The sequence below is a fragment of the Montipora capricornis genome, chromosome 9 (assembly GCF_036669925.1).
Source record: "Montipora capricornis isolate CH-2021 chromosome 9, ASM3666992v2, whole genome shotgun sequence".
NCBI classification, from domain to species: domain Eukaryota; kingdom Metazoa; phylum Cnidaria; class Anthozoa; order Scleractinia; family Acroporidae; genus Montipora; species Montipora capricornis.
In genome coordinates, this window is record NC_090891.1 from 20,753,819 (window position 1) to 20,773,818 (window position 20,000).

The 20,000-nt window shown below is 39.9% G+C and overlaps 1 protein-coding gene across 1 annotated transcript in view; it reads right to left on the bottom strand.

Moving 5' to 3' along the window:
• Positions 1–4,675: 4,675 nt before the first annotated feature.
• LOC138016081 (importin-9-like) overlaps positions 4,676–20,000 on the bottom strand; it is a 45,623-nt gene continuing 30,298 nt past the window's right edge. Inside the window, 12 exon segments of the mRNA XM_068863253.1 lie at positions 4,676–5,356; positions 7,391–7,473; positions 7,568–7,658; positions 8,632–8,756; positions 9,514–9,543; positions 9,649–9,752; positions 15,284–15,321; positions 15,323–15,451; positions 15,999–16,088; positions 17,529–17,655; positions 17,742–17,800; positions 18,536–18,664. Coding sequence (XP_068719354.1) covers positions 5,240–5,356; positions 7,391–7,473; positions 7,568–7,658; positions 8,632–8,756; positions 9,514–9,543; positions 9,649–9,752; positions 15,284–15,321; positions 15,323–15,451; positions 15,999–16,088; positions 17,529–17,655; positions 17,742–17,800; positions 18,536–18,664 — 1,122 coding nt within the window. The 3' untranslated portion in view covers positions 4,676–5,239.

The following is a 20,000-nucleotide window of genomic DNA, read 5'->3' on the forward strand; positions in this document are numbered from 1 at the left end:
CACGGGAATTCTCCTTAACACGAAATTTTCCATATTTTCGTTCGTAAATGGCTGCAGTCGTTAACCCAGGTAAAAAATGTTGACTCATTTTTTACGAGCACAAGCATAAGACGGCATTCGAAAGAAACTGTTCTCTATAGAGTAACATCAATGGGAAAACAAAACGTACAAGCTGAAGAGATCAATTAATTATTTCCTCGCAAAATGGTTATCCTCTGGTTCTTTAATTTCATATGCTTTTAACGACCTCGTAAAACGTTTAAAGGAGTCGAAAACACCGGTTGGCGATTGTTTTCACCTGGCTCTTTTGCATCTATAAAATGCAACTAAATACGACAAGTTTCATGATGCGTTCCAGATTTCGTGAAAGGTTGAAAAGTTTTGGAAACAAATCCTTGTTTTTACTTATCGCAAAGTGAGGCATTCGTAGCTGTTTACATAGTTGAGGACCCTTCAAATTTTGAAAATGACCCTGGTGTAGCCTGCCAATGATCCTGCCAATGATAACAAGGATGATTTTAGACAAAAATCAAACACGAATTCAGTCATTGTTTCCTAACAAGATCAGAAAGCAACTGATCGCAACAGAACTCCCATTTTGTAATTAAGCAATATATCCACGACTTCTTCACAGTTCTCCTTTGATTGATTCCTATATTGGGAGGAATGGCGTTGGAATCTCCAAACAGTGCTTTGTGCTTTCTAATGGCGGGTGTTGACTCACAATGGCCGAATGAACACACTGAGAGTGTTTTCGCTGTCACCTAGTAAAAAATTAAATCCGAAACCGTTCTAAGAAAGAAGTCAAGAAAATGAAATGATACAAAAGACAAATATTATTTTGTTTTTAATCAAATTGCCGTTCCGAAATTCAGCAGGGAACTGGGGCGAGTTTCAAATTTTAACTAAGTGATGAACTGACAACCCCACATGAAAGATCATCATGTTTAAGATTGGTCATTTGACCAAGTATGATGCTTTATGGGTGAACGGAGACCAAGTTATGAACCTTAAAATAAGGTTCAAAATCCATACAAACGTCTCTAATTTTGACAAAGCGTCCCCCAAAACCATATAAACCCTAAATTTTTTTTTATCAGTTTAGTGACAACTGTAAAATCCCGTCATGTACCTACAATTTGAAAGAAGCTGCGATGAAAATCGCTATGTTTGCCCATTTTAAAGAGTATCACGGAAATCATAAAAATTTTAAGAGTTTATATGGTTTTGGGGGACGCTGTATCAAAATTAGAGACGCCTGTATGGATTTTGAACCATGTTTCAAGGTCCATAACTTGGTTTCGGTTCACCCTAAAAGCACCATACTTGGCCAAAATGATCTTTCATGTGGTAGTGTCAGTTTATCGATTAGTTAAAATTTGAACCTCGCCCCAGTTCCCTGCTGAATTTCGGAACGGCCAATTAGCCCTTAATGCCTCGTTCTTAAGCTTAAAATTCAAAAGAATATTTTATCTTGAACGAGGCAACAAGGGCCAATTTGTATGCGCATAAATCAACGGCCATTTTGGAATAAGGTGTATGTCTTCTACAGCTTTCAATGCTTAATTTTCCAAAAATCACAAGGCGAAACCGTTTTTTAAACCAGACAGCGTTACCAGTTACTGTCTTTGTGTCACGCAAGGCGAAATTTGAAAATTCCAAATGCTGTATTCTTAAAACAAAAAACGCTACGGAGCCTAATACTGGTAAAAGATTTACTTCTAAGTAATTTTTACCTGGTATGGATTAAAAAATCAGAAAACCTCTCAGCTGTGATTTTAGAAATTTGATGGCGTCATGTGAAAACACTCTAATTGATAACCTTAAATGCTTGGCACAATGGCCGATTGAACACACAGGTTCGATTCACAAAGTGTTTGACACAATGGCTAATTGCACACACTGGTTTGAGTCACAAAATGTTTTGGAACGACTGAACAAACTGGTTTGCAAGAAAAACAGAATGATTGGAGTATTCGTCCTATGCAATATCAAGGGGGGTGGCACTTAACTACAGAAAAACAATGGTTGCTAAGAAAGCTTTTGAGTCAAAGAGCCCTGCAAAAAGGTTCCATGGATGGTTCTATGAAGTAACGTTTTCAATAGAAATGTGACATCACTTCAATCAGAAAGCGCATGCGCAACTATTCCCAGTCCTCTGCTGTGCGTTTCAGTGTAAAACAGGTAAAAGCTCTTAGCAAACGAAAGGAAGAGGCACTTTTTTCACCGGATGGGAACTGTCCCATCATTTTTCGTAAACTGTAGCATGGAATTTCTATTTCGACAAAAAATGGAACTGATATTTTGAAAAGTGTATCAAGGGAGGGCCTTATAACGTCATAATTATTTTTAGAAATGATTTCTTTTAAAATTCATGCTACAGATTTTGTGCTAGAATGTTCTCACACTTTTGCGTTAAAAATTTGTGGAAAACATATTTAACTTGCTAAATTTTTAGGCATTTACTGTTTTGGTCACGTGATTTACCAAATGTGGTTGTGATTCGAACCAGACAAAGAAATGTTAAATAGAAAACACTTGGCAAGAAAGGATAACTGTAGAGTTAAAGGAATTAAAGAAATGGCTATTTGAAGGAGTCCAGAGCAACGGTTTGGTAGGTAAGAGCCATCATCATCAAATACTTTCAGATATGAGATTCATCATTGCGGGCGGAAAGTATTTGCTATAGACCAGAGTGGTCTAGCGCGCCCACAGAGAAGAAGAGAGAAGAGTGGGATTTCTAATCGACGTACGGGAGTTTGGAAATACTGAAAGGAATAAAATTGGACTCCCCGAGCGGGGATTAATTTAGTGTGACTCCAAAGAATATAAGTACGATATAGCAAACCGTCACGTGATCAGAGTTGCTTCGATGGCTCAGTGGGAACTTACTCGCTCCCGGGGCGCGTGGCCCGAGCTCGAGGCGCGATGGTTCCTGTTGTATCATACGGTTTTCTCATCGAGCGGGTATTCTACTATCCTGGGGTATGCACATTTGTGACTACGATGAAAAATACAAAAAACACTAAATTGGATTATTGACGTGGTCTTCCTGTGGCATCCCACGTAATGAGCGAAAACAATAGATTTTTCTCATTTGCATTAGATTCGGCACATGTAAAATGCGACGGGTCTTAGAGTTGATTTCTGTTACCCGAGGAGTCACCTGAAGATTTCCACAGAATACGTAAGTATTTTTCTGACTTGAAGAGTTTCCCCGTTTATCCAGAAAATGTTAAGGTTTGATTAACATTTAGCAACTATTCACCGAAGTGGTGGTGGCTAGTGTTGGATATTTACCACTAGCCACTAACACTGAGGTCAATAGTTGTTTTAGTATATACTAAAACAGTGAGATAATATAGCTCAAAACTCATTTATTCCTGCAAAGATTACAACATTTTCGGGCGCAAATTCCGCGCGAATTGCTCGGAGGTGGATAGTTAACAATTATCCTGCGAAATCACGCGGAATATCGCCTGATACTTAGCCGACGAGGTCGTAGGCCTAGTTGGCTAAAATCAGGCGAAATTCCGCAAGATTGAGCAGGATAATTGTTTTATTATTCAACACATTGATGACAATGCACAATTTTCTACGTTCATTGGAAAAAAAAAAGCTGGAAGACTACCATTTTCTCCGCGATAAACAAAATTACGTATATCGCCGGATATCTGTTGAGTACGCACGACGAATATTGAGCGCGCTCTGACCATATTTGGACATTGTCACAATGTGCTGAATAATAATTAACAACTGTTCTCCGAAGTGGAGGTGGCTAGCGGTGGATATTTACCGAGCCGTGCAGCGGCGAGGTAAATATCCAACGCTAGCCACCGACACTGAGAAGAATAGTTGTTTTATTATATACTAAAACAGTGAGATAATATACAGCACAAAAAATTAATTTGGTTGTTTTCTTCACTTGTCACGGATGCAAATCGGGACGCAATTTTTTCCCGAGTTGCTCGGAGGCAAATAGCACAGGATATTCGGAGTTTGACGAGCCAATCAGCGCGCGAGTTCAACGCTATCCACTGTTTTAGTCATATACTAAATGTGAATAGTCGGTGAATTCAATTTGTTGAGTTGTTTTAAATAAATAACAGAGTGGTTCGTCAACTATATTGAGTTCTATGCTAAGAAGCTATTTAGCGATCATCACGTTATATTGTACAAAATGGACGAGGTTCCCGTCTATAACTGGATAAACCAAATCGGCTAACTCAGTGATTCAAACCCTTTGGAAATCAAACGTTTTGTTCCAGGTATTTCCATATCATTTACATGTGAATACAAATACAATACACAAAGAATCTTAAACCTGGGAGATCTGAATTGGGTACCACATGGAGTTAGCCGATTTGGTCTGTTGGTTTAGTCCAGACACAGGGTGAAAATTTGATTGTATGCTTGCTTTGTCTTCAGAACCTGAAATTGGCAGATACTACTCAGCTCATTGAATCGGAATAAGACAAGGCGCTATTGTGTTTAGGGTTCCGTTGTACGAGTTGCGTCCTCACGCAAAAATGAAAATTTGAAAAGTGTCGCAAAGAAATGTTCTACAGAGCGTGCCGCAAGTGCAGCACGATTAGGCAATAAACTTCTTGCAGTCTTTGCTGTTTAGAGGGGATACTCCTCCTTCAGGGGTCCCCGCGCATCAAACAAGAATCCATTTAATGATTTGTTTTATTTGAATCTCAGTTCAGTGATTTTCACTTAGCTTGTGTGTTGTGAAATTTCACCAATACATGCATCTCGGATTCGCGTAACCTCTTGTACCAGAGCGCGTGCCCCGTAAGGAATCATATTTCGTAGGTGCATGATCTCAGTCCACATAAACAACAATTACCCTTACAGCTACCAAGAAAGTGATCTGAACTGCATTGACTCGTCCACCAAGAAACCACGAGCGAGATTATATACATTCTATTCCATTTCCACACAAGTCTTTCGAGGTGTTATTTGCTAAAAATACCATACGGCAGTTTTTAATATTTAAGTCATTTTTTCGCCTATGTTCGCTATGGCCACTATTTCCCGTTGCTCGCAAGGGGACTGGGCTTCTCAATATTGACGTCATGTTTCAAGAGCACGTACTTGCCTCTCCCTTGAAAGGACATGATTTCGAGGTTGCAACACCACAAGGAAGAGATACAGCTAACCATACTTGATTGAGCTCCCTCTTCTGTGCTGATTCAATCCCATCGAAGAACAACAGGATCCTGCAATTCTCTACTTATGTAGGTACTCCAATCTTGGACAGCGTGTGTCTCTCTTGTGCATTCAGGGCTTGGAAGTAAGTCGGGTAGCATTGTTGTTGAGCAAAGGTCTGGAGAAACTTGATTAAATGGTTCTGAAAATTTAAACACACATATTTTTCGTAGAGGTACAATTATTTTTTCTTCTGTGTTTCAAAAGCATTTAAGCCTGGTTTTCACTAGCGACACAGACAGAAGCGGAAGGATAAGAGAGCTTACCGTGAAAATGGGGTTGGCGCAAGCAAAAGGATAAAAATTTTTCATTTCCTTGTGCTTGCTTACAATTGCGTTGTGTGAAAACGAAACACAGCATAAGCACAAGGAAATTTATAAGCCCCGCTGGACAAATTATTGTCTCGTGAGCTCATTAGGAACAAGCAAATGAGAAGCGTCTGATATTTGACAATTTTTGGCTGTGACGCAAGAAAAGGAAATTCAGCAACTCAAGCTTTTCCTACGTCACTCTCGAATAAACAGACACATTTGGCCGAGTGGGGGAAAAATGCGAACGATGGGTGAAAAAGTAGTCGCGATTGCCTTCACTTTTGGCGCTCGTAAAAAAGTCAGGATTCAATATTTTTTTAAAACAATTTCCGACAATGACGTCTTGAAAGATATGAAAATCTAACCAAAAAAAAAAAAAACACTTGAGGGGTTAGGGGCACTTTAAGCTTGTGCTTGCGCTTGTGTCGAGAGAACACATATATAACATAACTTTAATTTTTAGGTCATACAAAGACGCTTAACAGTAGGACAAGAAACAATGGATGTTTCAAGGGTTAGTTATGCGCCCGTGAGTAGGAATTGCCTCCCTCCACCGAATGAGGTCCAAAGAATTTTACTAGTTGCTTGGCAACCGGCGAAGGGACAACCGAAAAATCAGGGTCCTGGGCAGGAATCAAATCTACGGTCTCTGTAACACGGGTCGGATGCTCTAACCAATGAACGACAAGAATTCCTGGTTAGATAGGTCGTTAATTATGTAGGTTCTGCATGGATAATACGTCCCGCTGATCTGCGGGATCTACAATATTTCATCCTTCTCATGGGAGTATTAGTTTACAAACGATAGTTGCAATATAGTTGCATTTGAAATCTGCGGCGCAGGTGACATTGTAGAGCTTGCGGACCAGCGAGGCACATTGTCCGTGAGGAACCTAGACAAACGATCTACAATGAGCGCTAAAAAGGTTGAGACACTTTCCCCTTTTTAGGAATCTTGGACATGTACCTCTCTCAAAATCTTTTCATCTAACCCACTTCCCTCCCCCCCCCCCCCCCCACAATGCCAATAACAGGGAGTGAGTTTTTGTGAGCGGTAAATGTAAGCTAAAGTGCTACTATGATAATAAAAAATCACTTCCTTTTTTTTCTTCAGATTCTGAAAGTGTGATTGCACACGACTGGCCAAAATTTTGAGCTTTGATTTCTATCCAAACGCTGTTTACTTTGAGTGTAAGTTTTGGATTTCACGGTCCGCCATTGCTCGCGTTCCAAACTGACCGATTGGACATCAGAAGATTGGATCTAGGGAAAAGTGACGCCATTGAGTCACAGCGTGTGAACGCCGCTTATTATACAGTATATGCAAAACACGAGTTAAAAGTCTGAAAGCCCGAAATTGCCGTGCTGCATATTAATTTAGCCGAGTACACACGCATTGCCTTCTTAAAGTATCGAGTCTTTGACGTGATTTTCTTCTGTCAAGATATTAAAGTTAGTAATAGCGGACTATTAAATTGGAAAACCCCAGCTAAAATAAACAGGAATCTTTTTAAATCAAGGCTTAAAATTTAGGTTACTTATTGTTTAGTTTCCATAGTTTTGAAATCCAAAGATAAATAAAAATTGATTTTTTTGGTCATAGTAGCACTTCGAGGTTATTTTTTCCAAATTGTGGTCTTCCCAGTTCAGTGTTTCAACAACTTTTGTCGCTTTTTGTAGCTCCCTAGGAGTTCTTGCAGGTCGGTCTATGAGTAGAGAATCCGACCGACGGCGGTCGTAGGTTCGAATCATGGCGAAGACACTGATTTTTCAGTTGCCCTTTCGCCGGTCGCCTAGCAACGACGCTATCATCAATCTAATGGGCGCATTAGAACTTAAAACCTCAACGGTTGCATACTCGATACCTGTAAGTCCATCACATATATAGGATCATTCTTTATTTCTGGATCATCGTCATCCTCGTCTTCCACATCATCCATATCAAAGCCTAGATGAACGATAATAAATTGCGTTATTGTCTAATAAGCAAAGTAAAAAACTTGCAAGAAATAATCCGGTTTTTCGCAGACTTTCTTACTCACCCAGATAATCTGAGGCGGGAGCGAATACTGATCCCGACCCAGCTTCGATAGTTTCTTCTTCGTCATCCACCTCTTCCCAGCCCTCTTCTCCCTGGAGACAAAAGAAATGTATATAAGTCACCGTGTCACCAACAAACAGCTTAAAAGGGACCTCGACTCCCACAAAACAACAGCTCGGGGGAAATAGTACGAAATAATTGCTATATAATTTTTTTTTGAGGAATTTTTCAATTAAATTGTTTTTATCTGAAATAACGAATGTTGTGATCGTTTAGTTTCATTTTCAAACTGCCCGGGCGCCGCCATCTTTAATAATCATGACGCGTTACGGTTTCCGAAGGCCACGATGCCACGTCAAAATTATTCAAGATGGTAGAGCCCAAGAAATTTGAAAGTACAAATAGGTAATACTGAAATTCATATGATAGAGCGAGTTTCAATCAAGTGTCGTAAAACCAAAACCAAATTAATTACTTTGGCCAATCAAAAAGGACGGAGACAATCCAGTAAACCAATCAAAACTCGAATTACACGTAGCCGACACAAAGAGCGGGAAAATGTGCACGTGGTTTTGGTTTTACTTCTGATTGGTTGAAAAGTGGCGCGAGAACTTTGAACCAATCACTTAGTGAAGTAATGCAAAACCAAAGTAATTCGCTAATTACTTTCGACACTCAATTGAAAACCGCTCTAATAATAAACTATTTTTGGATGAGACTCTCGTGATACCCGAGATAATGCGAAGTCGAGGCTACTTCCACTTACTGAGACCTGGATTACTTGGATCTCAAAAAGATCGCACTCAGCCATAGTTAAGCTATATATATTGTTGGAGAGAAATCAGGTAACAAAAGTACATTCGTGTGGAAAGATTTCTTTCTTTTCTAAAAGGAAAAACATGACAATAATCAATTTTGGCGCCAGTCGAAGCTGTGATTTCTTAGGACGATACGCCGAAATGCAGGGCTGGCCCACCGTCGCAAATTACATCAAAGAACCCTTCAAGTCCTTACTCTCAATTGAATTTTTATCAAAGTAGAAATAAAAAGAGCTCAAATACTTACATCGTCCGAGTCCCCTTCCTCGTTTGCGCCTCCTGCGTCAGCGCTCTCCAAAAGGGTGCCAAGTTCATTGATAATTAATTTGAAGAGTTTCACTGGTACAGGAATCATTGTCCACTGCTCTGGAACTAAAATTACGAAGGAAAATTACAAAAAAATTCCTGTCATTAAAAGTATTTGCGAAGATACCGCTAATGTTCCGGGCCCGGTTGTTCAAAAGCCGATTAACGGTAATCCCAGATTTAAAATTAACCAAGGACTTTATTTCTTTACTCCCAAATGCTGTTCAACAAAGGTTTACGCTAATCCTGGGTTAAGTTAATCGGCTTTCGAACAACCGGGCCCCGAGTACTAGTTTAATGGCCAACTGCTGGTTCAATGATTGGTAACAGCCCCTTCAAACACTAACGCGGCTTTCAAAAATTTCCGTTTTCATCGAAGATGAAAACGAACTAAAATATTTCCGTTTTGTTTTCAGACGTCCACATGAACTTGGTAACTTACAGCTGTATGAAACTGAGAGCAGTAAAACAAACCAAGATAACTCCTTTGATCAGTCACAGCAAAAGCAGTTATCAGCCAATCACAAAGAAAAACGAATACACGCGGCCGGAGCTTCGCGAAACCGAGGTAGTAATTTGGCCAATCACAAAAGACTCAGACAATCAAATTGGCCAATCACAACGCAAAGAAAACACAAACCACCGGCGGTAAGCGCGAAGCGCGGGAAAAAGCATGAAAGAAAGTCAATTATCATTGGTTTCGCTTTTTGCCTAAGACTAATCCGGGCCGAGTTCCCAATCGCCAATGAAAAAGACTAAAGCACGTGCGAAATTACTTTCCACATTGACGAACGCTCTAAGAATTTAGATAGAGTTAACTAACCTTTAGCTGCTCTTGATCTTGTTCGAATACCTGTATTGGAACGCACCAAAACACTTCGTTGACCAACAATTAATCAACTGAACGTTTTATGTAAAACTGGAAAATCAGTGTAGCGAGTATGAGTTGGCTTGTTACCTTCATCGTGCTGAAAAACCCTCTCTCCTTGGACTATAACACTGGATAATCTCTTATCACCAGTGTTTACAAAGAATTGCAGAACATTACACAAGGCCATTGTACTAAAAAAAAAATGGACAATATTAAAGTTAATACTGAATGTGTTGGTGGAAGCTTTAGCTAGGGCGATGGGAATACTAAATTACACAAGTGTTCAAGTTTTCTGGTCAAGCCGGTTTCCCCTCTCCTGAAAACCAATGACGGCTCAGGTATACTCGGAAAAGGAAACCAGAATGCTCTTTTGCAGGAGTCGAACTTACGACCGGCTTCCGATTACAAGTTCGACACTTGTTCCGCCATACTGGTAGGAATGGAATTGTCGAAATGGTGCATTCTCGCTCACGTGTAAAGAAAGATATTAGAGAGATTTAGCATCACATTTACCTGAAATGGCAAACTTCGGCCTACAGCTTCACGTTTCACTTAAAATGGAGTGAAGATTGTGACATTAGGGAGCTTAAGCACGCGCTTTTTTGAGACGCAAACGGCAACCGAAAGAGAACATTTCGCGCGCTAGGACAGTGGTGTCTCCCAGATTTTTATATGAATCATCTCTAATAGAGAAAAGATACTTGCTAATGTCAATGTGGTTGCGTAAAGAAAAGTTAAAAAGGAAAACAGCGCACTTCCGGTTGCCGTACGCGTCTCAAACACGCGCATGTTTAAGCTCCCTTTTAGCTTCGAGTGACCCAAGGCAACTCGGATTGGATTCTGTTAATCTCCAGTATTTAGTTAACAGAAAAAAAAACAAAATGTCGGAGTCTTTTTAAACATTGATTGTAGAAAAACACACCATACTAGTGATAGTTTTCACTACATCTGCCCCCGCCTAGGATAGTATGAAAGACAGTTGAGATATGCTTAAATTATTTGCTGAACATGTCGCCCCTGTTTCCGATTTGCGTCTGACAAATCGTCGCTCGCCCCTGTTTCTGATTCGTGTCCGGACAAAATCAATTTCTGAGACAGGCAAAACGATTTTCATCAGATCTGCTTCAATGTTTGATTTTTCAATCGCTAAAACCCGAACAGCACTTTGGTTCTCCGTGCAAAGCAAGAATATTATTGGTTAAGAAAGGAAAAATACACGTGCTGCACGTGCAGCACGAATTTCCGTGCATTTCTTTGCCGTACTCCACAAAACAACAACGTGAAATCACCAAATTTTAGGTTTTGACGATAACGTGAGGATATAACAATGAAACAGTCATTTTCTGTTTCGACTTCAAAACCGTTCGTACTCATCAAGTTACAGGATAGTTCGCTTGTATTGTACAAGGTGAACAGGACGGAATAATGGCAAAATACGTGCGATAGCGTTAACCTATATTTTGGATTGACGTTTTCGTTGCCGTAGCCGTCGTCTTTGCTTAAACTCCCTACAAGGGAGTTTAAGAAACCACGACGGCAACGGGGACGAAAGCGTCACTTCAAAATATACGTTTGAGCTTTTCAAAGTATTTCGGGATTATTCAATCTTGTTTGTATTATACAATATGTGCGAAGTGAACTGGATTGGTACGGACGGATTTGAAGTAGAGAGTGAGACTGAAAGATTCACTGTAGTTTGTCCACGTTGTCGTCAAAACCTCAAATTTGGTCATTTCACGTAGTAGTTTTGACGAGTACGGGAGAGAAATATTTAAAAATGCGTGCCGCACGATCATTTTGTTTCTTTTAACCAATAATATTACTGCTTTTTGGCGTTGTCGTAGCCGTAGCCGTTGTCGTTTCTTAAACTCCCTATTGTCCGGGGGGAGGGGGCGTGCAAAAGGCAGCGAAAGAAGAACACACGTTCCTCATATAACGATGGAAGCATGTACAGTAAATAGGCCATTTCCGAGTTCATGTGCCTCCTCTTCAAGGCGAGTCTAAGTGCGAAGTTTTTACTCTGGCCGTAGGCACGGCGGCCAGAGTTGAGTTTTCGGCCAGTTTTTTCACGTTTCCACCACAAAACGGCAAAGCCTGCTGACCAGAAGAATCGCGGGCTCTAAGAACGTGACGAAGAGCAGTAAAATGGACAGAGAGAAAAGTGCACGGAATGAATGCACGCGAAAAAAGTATCGAACGGTACAGGAACGAATCGGTCAGTGAGCCGAAAATATTGCCAAGTTGCATGCAAAGTGGATTCCAAAATGTTTCAAAGTATGGCACTAGTGATCATGAGTTGAGATCAAGTTTATCCGTGAACACAAAATGCGAATGTGAAGTGAAAAATGTCAGAAGTATAACCAAGTATAACCATGCAAAAGTGTGTACTATTGCAACTAAGAATAACGTTGATCGACGCAAGAACCAACATTTTGATCTGAGAGGTAAAGAGAATCTTGAAGACGCCATATTGAAAATTCAACAGCGCGAGTCCCGTGTGAAAGCAAAACAAGTATGTACCGGGATCCGTATTATGATGTTTCTGTTTCTTGTAATTACTTGTTTTGAAATGTGGAGGATAGGAACGTTAACGATTGTTCTTTTCAGTGGTGTCATTATAATAACAACCATCGCATGGATCATCTACAAGCAGTATGTAAGTTTATGTACTCTTATACGATGTTCACAAACGGTTTCTAATTCATTTGAAGACTATATTATGCTCCCTGAAGTGAAACAGTTACATTCAAGTGTACGAAATTATTCCACGGCTCCAATAAAGTTAACGAAGAAACTTGGAATCAGGTCTCGTTATGAGATGTTTGTTTACACCAGCAATAAGAATATATTCGAACGCCATAGGTCCCGACGGGAACGTGAACCAAGTAGAATACCAGTTAAAAAGCTAAAGCGACTGTCGAAGAAGAATCGAAAGCTGCAAGCGTTTGCTTTTTTATAAAATTCGGAAAAATACACCAAGGTCATCTAAAATTCATCGCTATGTTAAATTTAAATCGAAGTGGCATCGAAAAAGATTTAAAGAGATGCTTACATGTGTTTTACCCTCGTCAGTTTTCACGAGTCATAACCACAGAAATAATTATTGTAAGTTCAAACTAAGTTCCGATATAGAGAAGAACCCTGGGCCCATTATGGACCCCAGTAAAATTATAAGAGCACCTTACAGTCAGGGCAACGTTAGAGTATTTGGTCAAAATGCTGGACAACAGTGTGTTGCGATGAGTTTGCGTTCTTTAATATACCACAACAATGGGGGGATTGATTGTCCTAATGATTTGATACAAATAATGGATGTTGGTAATCAGTTATATTCAAGGTTGGCGCAGTCAGCTGATCAGTCTTTTTTGCTGTTGGCGGAGTTACCATCAATGTTAATTGTGTTTCATACTGCCTACCAAGTTTCTTACAGTGAAAGCTACACTGGAAAAGTTCATGGTAATAGTGCAATCGAGGGATACCATTATTGTATGTTTTTGCTTGGAGCTTTCGAATCGCTTATGGCTCAAAGCTATACCTCGTTTATTTTAGGAGTAAGATGCACTGTTGTTGGAATCTATTGTTGTAATAATGGTGCTTTTAAAATATTTGATTCTCATGGTAGAGATTTGTATGGAAACAGTCACCCTGGAGGGACATGTGTTCTTTTAGAAGTACCATCTGTAAGTAGTTAAGTCCAGTATATTCAAAGTTTGTATCAGATCAGTGATTGCTGAAAACAACAGCTTTTGTCCTTGTAAGCAGTGTTGTCCACTGGCACTAGGTATATTCATTGTGTTACTCTGTCATCAAGCCCTGCAGTTACTGGGATTCTAATACATTAGCTGCTATTGTGAACATTGGGACTAAATTCTGCCATGACTGGTGTATAAACAGTCATCTTACAATCAATGATTTACCTAAATATGTCACCATTTGTGGAGTAAAGGTGAAAGTGAATCTTCATGCCAAAAGTACAGGAGTGATGATCTGTGATTCAACCTTTGCCCCATATACATTTCCAGGATAAATGTATTAGTAAAGTTTCGACCTATAATATACATTTGCTCACGAAAATAACTTCCTGTTTCTTCAGTGATGTCAGCATTCCAACGTTTACAAACATTTGTGAGGCTGACAAAATAAAATTTGAATACATATTTATTATGAACTATTACCTTCAAGGCATTGCAAGTTCTTTTTCCCTTAATTTCTGTAATATTTACATGTACGAACTTCTTTCATCAGGGATTCGCTGACTTGAAGTTTGAAGTTCCTACTTATTTACTTAAAACCAACCTTTTACAAAAAAAAAGAAAGAAGAAAAAAACACCAGCAACGATGATTCATCTTCATCTTAGCATTTCTTAAATAAAACATAGGAATCGGCCAGAGGATAGGCCGAATATGGCCTCTTGTTCTTACGAAAATTAGTTTTTACTCATATGTAACGTAGAACTAATTACCATCACAAAAACTTTGCACTTAGACTCGCTTTGAAGAGGAGGCGGATATGAACTCGGAAATGGTCTATTCTCTACTTTTCGCTCAAAATTTGACAAGTGTCCCGAAGTGTTTTGACCCGGATTGTACCTATTTTCACATTTACCCTTTTTACGCGGGGATTTCTAGGTTAACTCCTCGGGTTTTGACCCCTGGGCCAAAATCCTGCGGGGGTAATAAAATGAAAATTCTTTCCTGCAAACAATATGGCAAGTTTCGATGAAGCTGTTTTGTGAGTCAACAGGGAGTCAACAGAGAGTCAAAGTGAGTTCGTAAAGAAAATCGCGGTAACGAGTGAATTATTAACGATCTATAACCATGACACCTAGTTTTTCCTTGTTTGACTTACTGGAAAATGGTTTGGGGTTCTTTTTTCACAAATTTATTATGTAGGAGAAAGACGAGAAAAAAACTCCACGTATACGGCCAACGCGAAAGTGCCTTCTTTGACGTAGAAAAGAAAAATGGCGGGAAAAACATGGTCACATGGTCACTTTTTGCCGTTCGCGTTTCAGGTAAACGTGATGCTAAATCTCTCTATTGTTAATGTTCGCAATGAAAATGAATGAAAAGATGTATTTTTCTTCGATGGCCACTCGGAGATGCTCGGAAAAAATCCGACAAACAAGAATAATCGAATTGGAGACGTGATCCTCGCACTTGTCTGAAATATTCAGGTGGCTTCAACGGGATTCGAACCCACGACTCAAAGGCTCTGCGATGCCGATGCAATGTTCTACCAGCTGAGCTATGAAGCCACTCACTTGGGAGCAGGTCAATTTGTTGGGCTCATGTGTTCTCGTAAAGAAATGGACGAATATTTGAAGTATGGGTTATAGACGAAGGGCAGAGGTGATCCTCGAACTTATCTGGACAACTTAAGCAAGACAAGACAAGACAAGACAAGAGACAAGAAGTCGATGGCAACCCAAAGGGCCCTTTTTTTCTTTAGCTTCTTCCGTAACTTACGGCAAGGGTCGGCGCTACTCCAATCTCGTTGCATGCACAACTTGTCCCCAGTAATACTGGTACTAATTTTACCCACCAAAAATGGATGGAAAGCTGAGTGAACTTTTCAGTGCACGAGCTGGGATTCGAACTCGGAGCGCTAAGATGCAGTTCCCAAGTGATATCCACTACACTAGGCGCGCTCCATAATTTGAGATACAACCCCTAATTTCATTGCGGTCGGCCTACAACTAACAACAATTTCGACAATTACCTGACTTTGCTGTCATAAACACCGAAGAACTCTTGTTCGTCTTGCACACCAGATCTTGATGACATATTCCAAGGCTGATTTGCCAGTCGGGTCAGGAACTCCGCTCAGAAAATCAAGCGTTCTTTCCAATTGCGTGTTCATCAGATGTAGAAATGCAAGAACAAGTGACTGGAGAGGAAAGAACCAGAAAAAGATTAATTAAGGGATCGATCAAAAAGGGACTTTAAAATTAATGACCACTGCTTCAGTGAGCTACAAGAACGTCATTTCACAGCGGTTGTGGCTATAATGGGTTGACTGTGGTCAGGTTTTCGTTTCACTTAAAATTAAACGAACCGTGGCTTAAATCAACACGTAACTGCGCTGGAGAAATTGGTCCAATGAACCTGTATAGAGCACGGCTTAGAAGTATATAGTAAAACCGTTACTCTTGGAAAGTAAAGTTGACAGAGTCGATCACCTGAAAGGTATACGAAGTGACCACAACTGTCAACAATAGACCTTTTGCAGATACGGCGGCCATTTTGATGTCTATTGTTTCAAATAGCTATTATGGGATGCCCAGGGGCAAATACATTTCAATCTGCCCCCTGGGCATTCCATAATGTCTTTCGAAACAATAGAAATCAAAATGGCCGCCGTATCTGCAAAAAGGTCTATTAGACAACCGTTCTCTTAAAGTTAATTCGTTCCGCGAACATCAAACGACTCTGACCTGAATTATACTTAACGTTTCTGCCTGCTGGAGTTTACTGAGAACTCCTCTTAGTAACAGGTCCAGGTTCTCTCCGAGATTATTTCCGAGCTGTTAAGAAAAAAAGCAAGCAAGATTATTAACTGGGGTAAAAAAATTATTAATTGAGGTCAATTGTCGAGTTGAACTTTTAGCCTCATAGAACCGTCAACCCTCTTGATATTCGTCACCAGTCAAGTGTCTGATTGGACCGAACATGTACGACAACCAATCGCATAAGAGAGTTCGCTCTCCCATTCTCTGCCTCTCAATTAGCGATTAAGTCCTAATTTGCTCTAAATTTATTATTATCGTTAATTCAGTAGACTGAAAATTTCACTTGGATTGTGAGAAATGGTCACATTAAAAAAAGAAAAAGATAGCTCAAGTGCATGGACTGAGGATTCGAACCTAGGAACTTTTGTCGATAAACCCGTCACCTAATCACTTGAACACCACAACGCAAGCTGCGTGGTGTCCATATTTTAAACAAGACTTGATAATGTTGTAAACTGTATTGGCATTCGCAGTATTAAACACTGCAAAAATTCGGTTACCAAATTTCGCGACAAAGCTAAACACTTTAAAATCAGAGCTTAGCCAAATTAACCTAGCTTTGGCCTAATTACTCTTCAGCAGTGATATTCTACGGGAGATTTAAATAAATATTTTTCTTAAAGGACGCGGTGTCGTTGTCGTCAGTGGTGAAGCGAAAAGAAGCGGTTTCTAAAAAGTAGAAACTCCAGGTTGAAATCCAGACCACGGATGGGACTTTCATTTTCCTTATTTTCTCTGCTACCACAAGTCCTGGGACACAGTGTTCCAAATTAAAGATAATAGTAAATTCAAAGCCAATTAGAAATTAACGATAATCATCGTTAATTTCTCATAATAAATTTATCTCGTGATTACACGGTTGGGAATCCTTCTGCGATAGAGGGCCAGACTGTAGAACATGTAGAATTTGCGAACGGGACTTTAGGCGCGATGCTCAACGAGTTTGCCTTTGACTTCTAAAGGTCTCTGAAGAGTCTCTTGGCCGAGACGAAACGCCGCGTCAGACTAGCCACGAACATTTCTCAAGTATTTGACAATAGTTTTGCTTTTTTATAAATTTATCATCGTTAATTGAGAGAAAAAATCATGTTGGTTTAAATAGAGTTCAATTTACAAAAGAAATATTTCTTTCACTAACGTCGCCCACGTGACGTCAAACATGCTTGTGATTATTTGAAGTTCTATCCTGAGCAGCTCGAGGGCCTTTGTTGGGGAACGGGTGAAGAAGCAGCGAAGTAGCAAAGGAAACTGGGTCCAGTTAATCACAGATAGCGGGCTTGCTAGGGAACGCAAGAGCCCGCACCTAATTCTTTCTACAGCTCTCTCCGACAAATTCGCCATCAGACACCCTCTTCAGAAATCTGACCGCTGATTATCTGCATTGTCACAGACCAGATTAACTCTGGCTTTACGACAATTACTTGACACACTCTAAAAAACGGAATTAATTCTTACACTCTTGATTAAGGTGGTCACCAGTCTACCCACAAAAGATGCCGTAAATTCCGAGGCCCTGGGGTCGAGAAGATGTGACGTAGCTCGAACTATGTAAGAGATAGCACTAGTACCCTGAGAGTCACGCCTGTAAGAAATCACAGAAACAGTCAGTTAAAGGTATCATTAAAATAAGCGAGCAAAAAAAGAGCGGATGATACGTCGATGTCTCACCATGCAATGATCTGTTCTGGAGAAATAAAGACAAATGCTCGTAAACACTGGCCTCCGCTCTAACGAAAAAAGAAATAAAAAACAAAATGGTATTAAAACAGTAGCACATTTAAGAAAACTGAAATGAAAAACACCAGAGTGAAGAGAAGACCACTTTTTCTCACAAAATAAATTTGTGGCTTTAGAATTGATAAAATTTCACACATTTGAACTGCAAAATGCAAATGAAATGAAATTTAGAACATCATCGCAGTTAAAATCCCGGACAAACGGTTCAACATTTGCTTCAACATCCGTTCGATTTTGTTAAACGATGTTGACTGTTGGGGTGGGGTAGGCAAACGATTTCAACACATCCTGAACGAGAGGCCTGGTATTCAGTCCCAGGCTGCAGCCGCGGTGCTTACTATGGAAACGGACATGGATACACCTTTTAGAGACTAATTAGTGCGCAGGCGCATCCACATGTTGAAGCACAGTTTCAATGCTCTTAAACTCATTCAACATCGATTCAACTTTGAATCAACATGTTTCAGCACGGTTGAAGGAGGGGGGGAAATTCCAATAGCGTAGGATTTTTGCAGTGATTGAGACTGTATCAAGCGAGATTGTATTAAATAAACCTAAAAATATTAAAACTTGTGACTTGCGGAGAACGCTGCTTATTGGGAAGCGAGCATTCTTCACAGCTGATCCCAATAGAAAGCCACCTTTGTGGAGTAAGATTTTTAACATTAAAAAATTGGATAAACTCCTCATAAACTCTAACACCCGTTTCATAAAGCAAGTTGTACCTGAAGGACTGGATTGTCATCTGATGCAAGTATTGTGTTGACCACTACTGGAAACACAGAGTCCAATAGTGGCTCCGAGAGCGGAGGCTGTGTACACTGTATAATGTAACCGAGAATATCCATACACACCTGTGAAGAAATGAACAAAGCAGGAAACGCACGGATCAAGCCCGGCATAAAATAAATGATAAATGTGCCCGAAGAAAATTTCAGTGAAAGCTGGGTTCTTTTCCTTGGGCCAATCACAAGATTGGTTTGTGTCTTTTTTCACCAATCACGAAAGACGCAGATAACAGAACAAGACGCCTATAAGGGAGTATCCGTGGGATGCACAAACTGTTAACACAAATTGTCCATAATTAAGTAAAGTACGATCGTCTGTGTGAGTGTAGTCCTGAGAAGGACTGTTTGAGATGACATTGACTGACGTTTCGACAACCTGAGCCGAAGTCATTGTCAGAGTCAAGTGATTTGTGTAACGTCCGTGTTCACGAATAAGTTGACCAATGACATCTACAACCGGAGTTCTTTAAAACGTTACACAAATCACTTGACTCTGAAGAAAATGGCAAGAGATTACCAGAAAGATAAATCCTGTAATTTAATTAGAAGTTATTTGTTGTAGAAACAGAAATAGAGATTAATGCCACTAAATTTGCAAATGAGGTCCTATTACGGGTTAGCAGGATACGGGATATTTACGTAAAAATTTATAGGGACACGGGATATTTGAGGGAAAAGTTAACAGGATACGGAATATTTAAAAAAACGAACTTCTAAAAATACAAAGCACAGGAATTAACGGGATGCAGGATATTAAGCCCAAAAATTAATGGGATTCAGAATAATTAGATCTCCCCTCCCCTAATGGCGCCTCAACAATCTGCAAAGCAATACTATAAGAATTTACTTAAAAGCTCTTTGAGGAATGTCATGTAAAAAAAAAAGGTGAGATTTCTTGGAATACTGACTGAAGATCGGCCGCTTCATTGGTTTGCTTTGTTTTGTGTATAAAACATATTGAAAATTGAGTAACATATTTTTATATTTGATTTATTTTTTGTATTTGGTTGTTTAAGGCTTTTTTCTAATATTCTTTTCACGTTTTTGATCCCTGTGCTAGGAGTAATGGATTTACTTTTCGTTGTCGAATGTCATTGATTTGACCTATCAATAATTTGATGCTAGTCTAAAGCCCGGTTTACACTACAGAAAATTCTTGGTACGGCTCGGGTGAAATTGGCCCGGGTCTCAAAAAAGAGGGTTCGGCTCGGATAAAATTTGAAGTGTAAACAACCTGTCCGTACCAAATTTCAACCGTGCTGTGGGACCTTCGGCGAGGTAGTCCCAGCACGGGTGAAAATGGTACGGGTGCTGAGAAAATCGGCCCGGTTCGGATAGAACAAGTAGTGTAAACACCTTAAGGGCCGATTTACACGATACGATTTTGTCGCATGCGACAAGC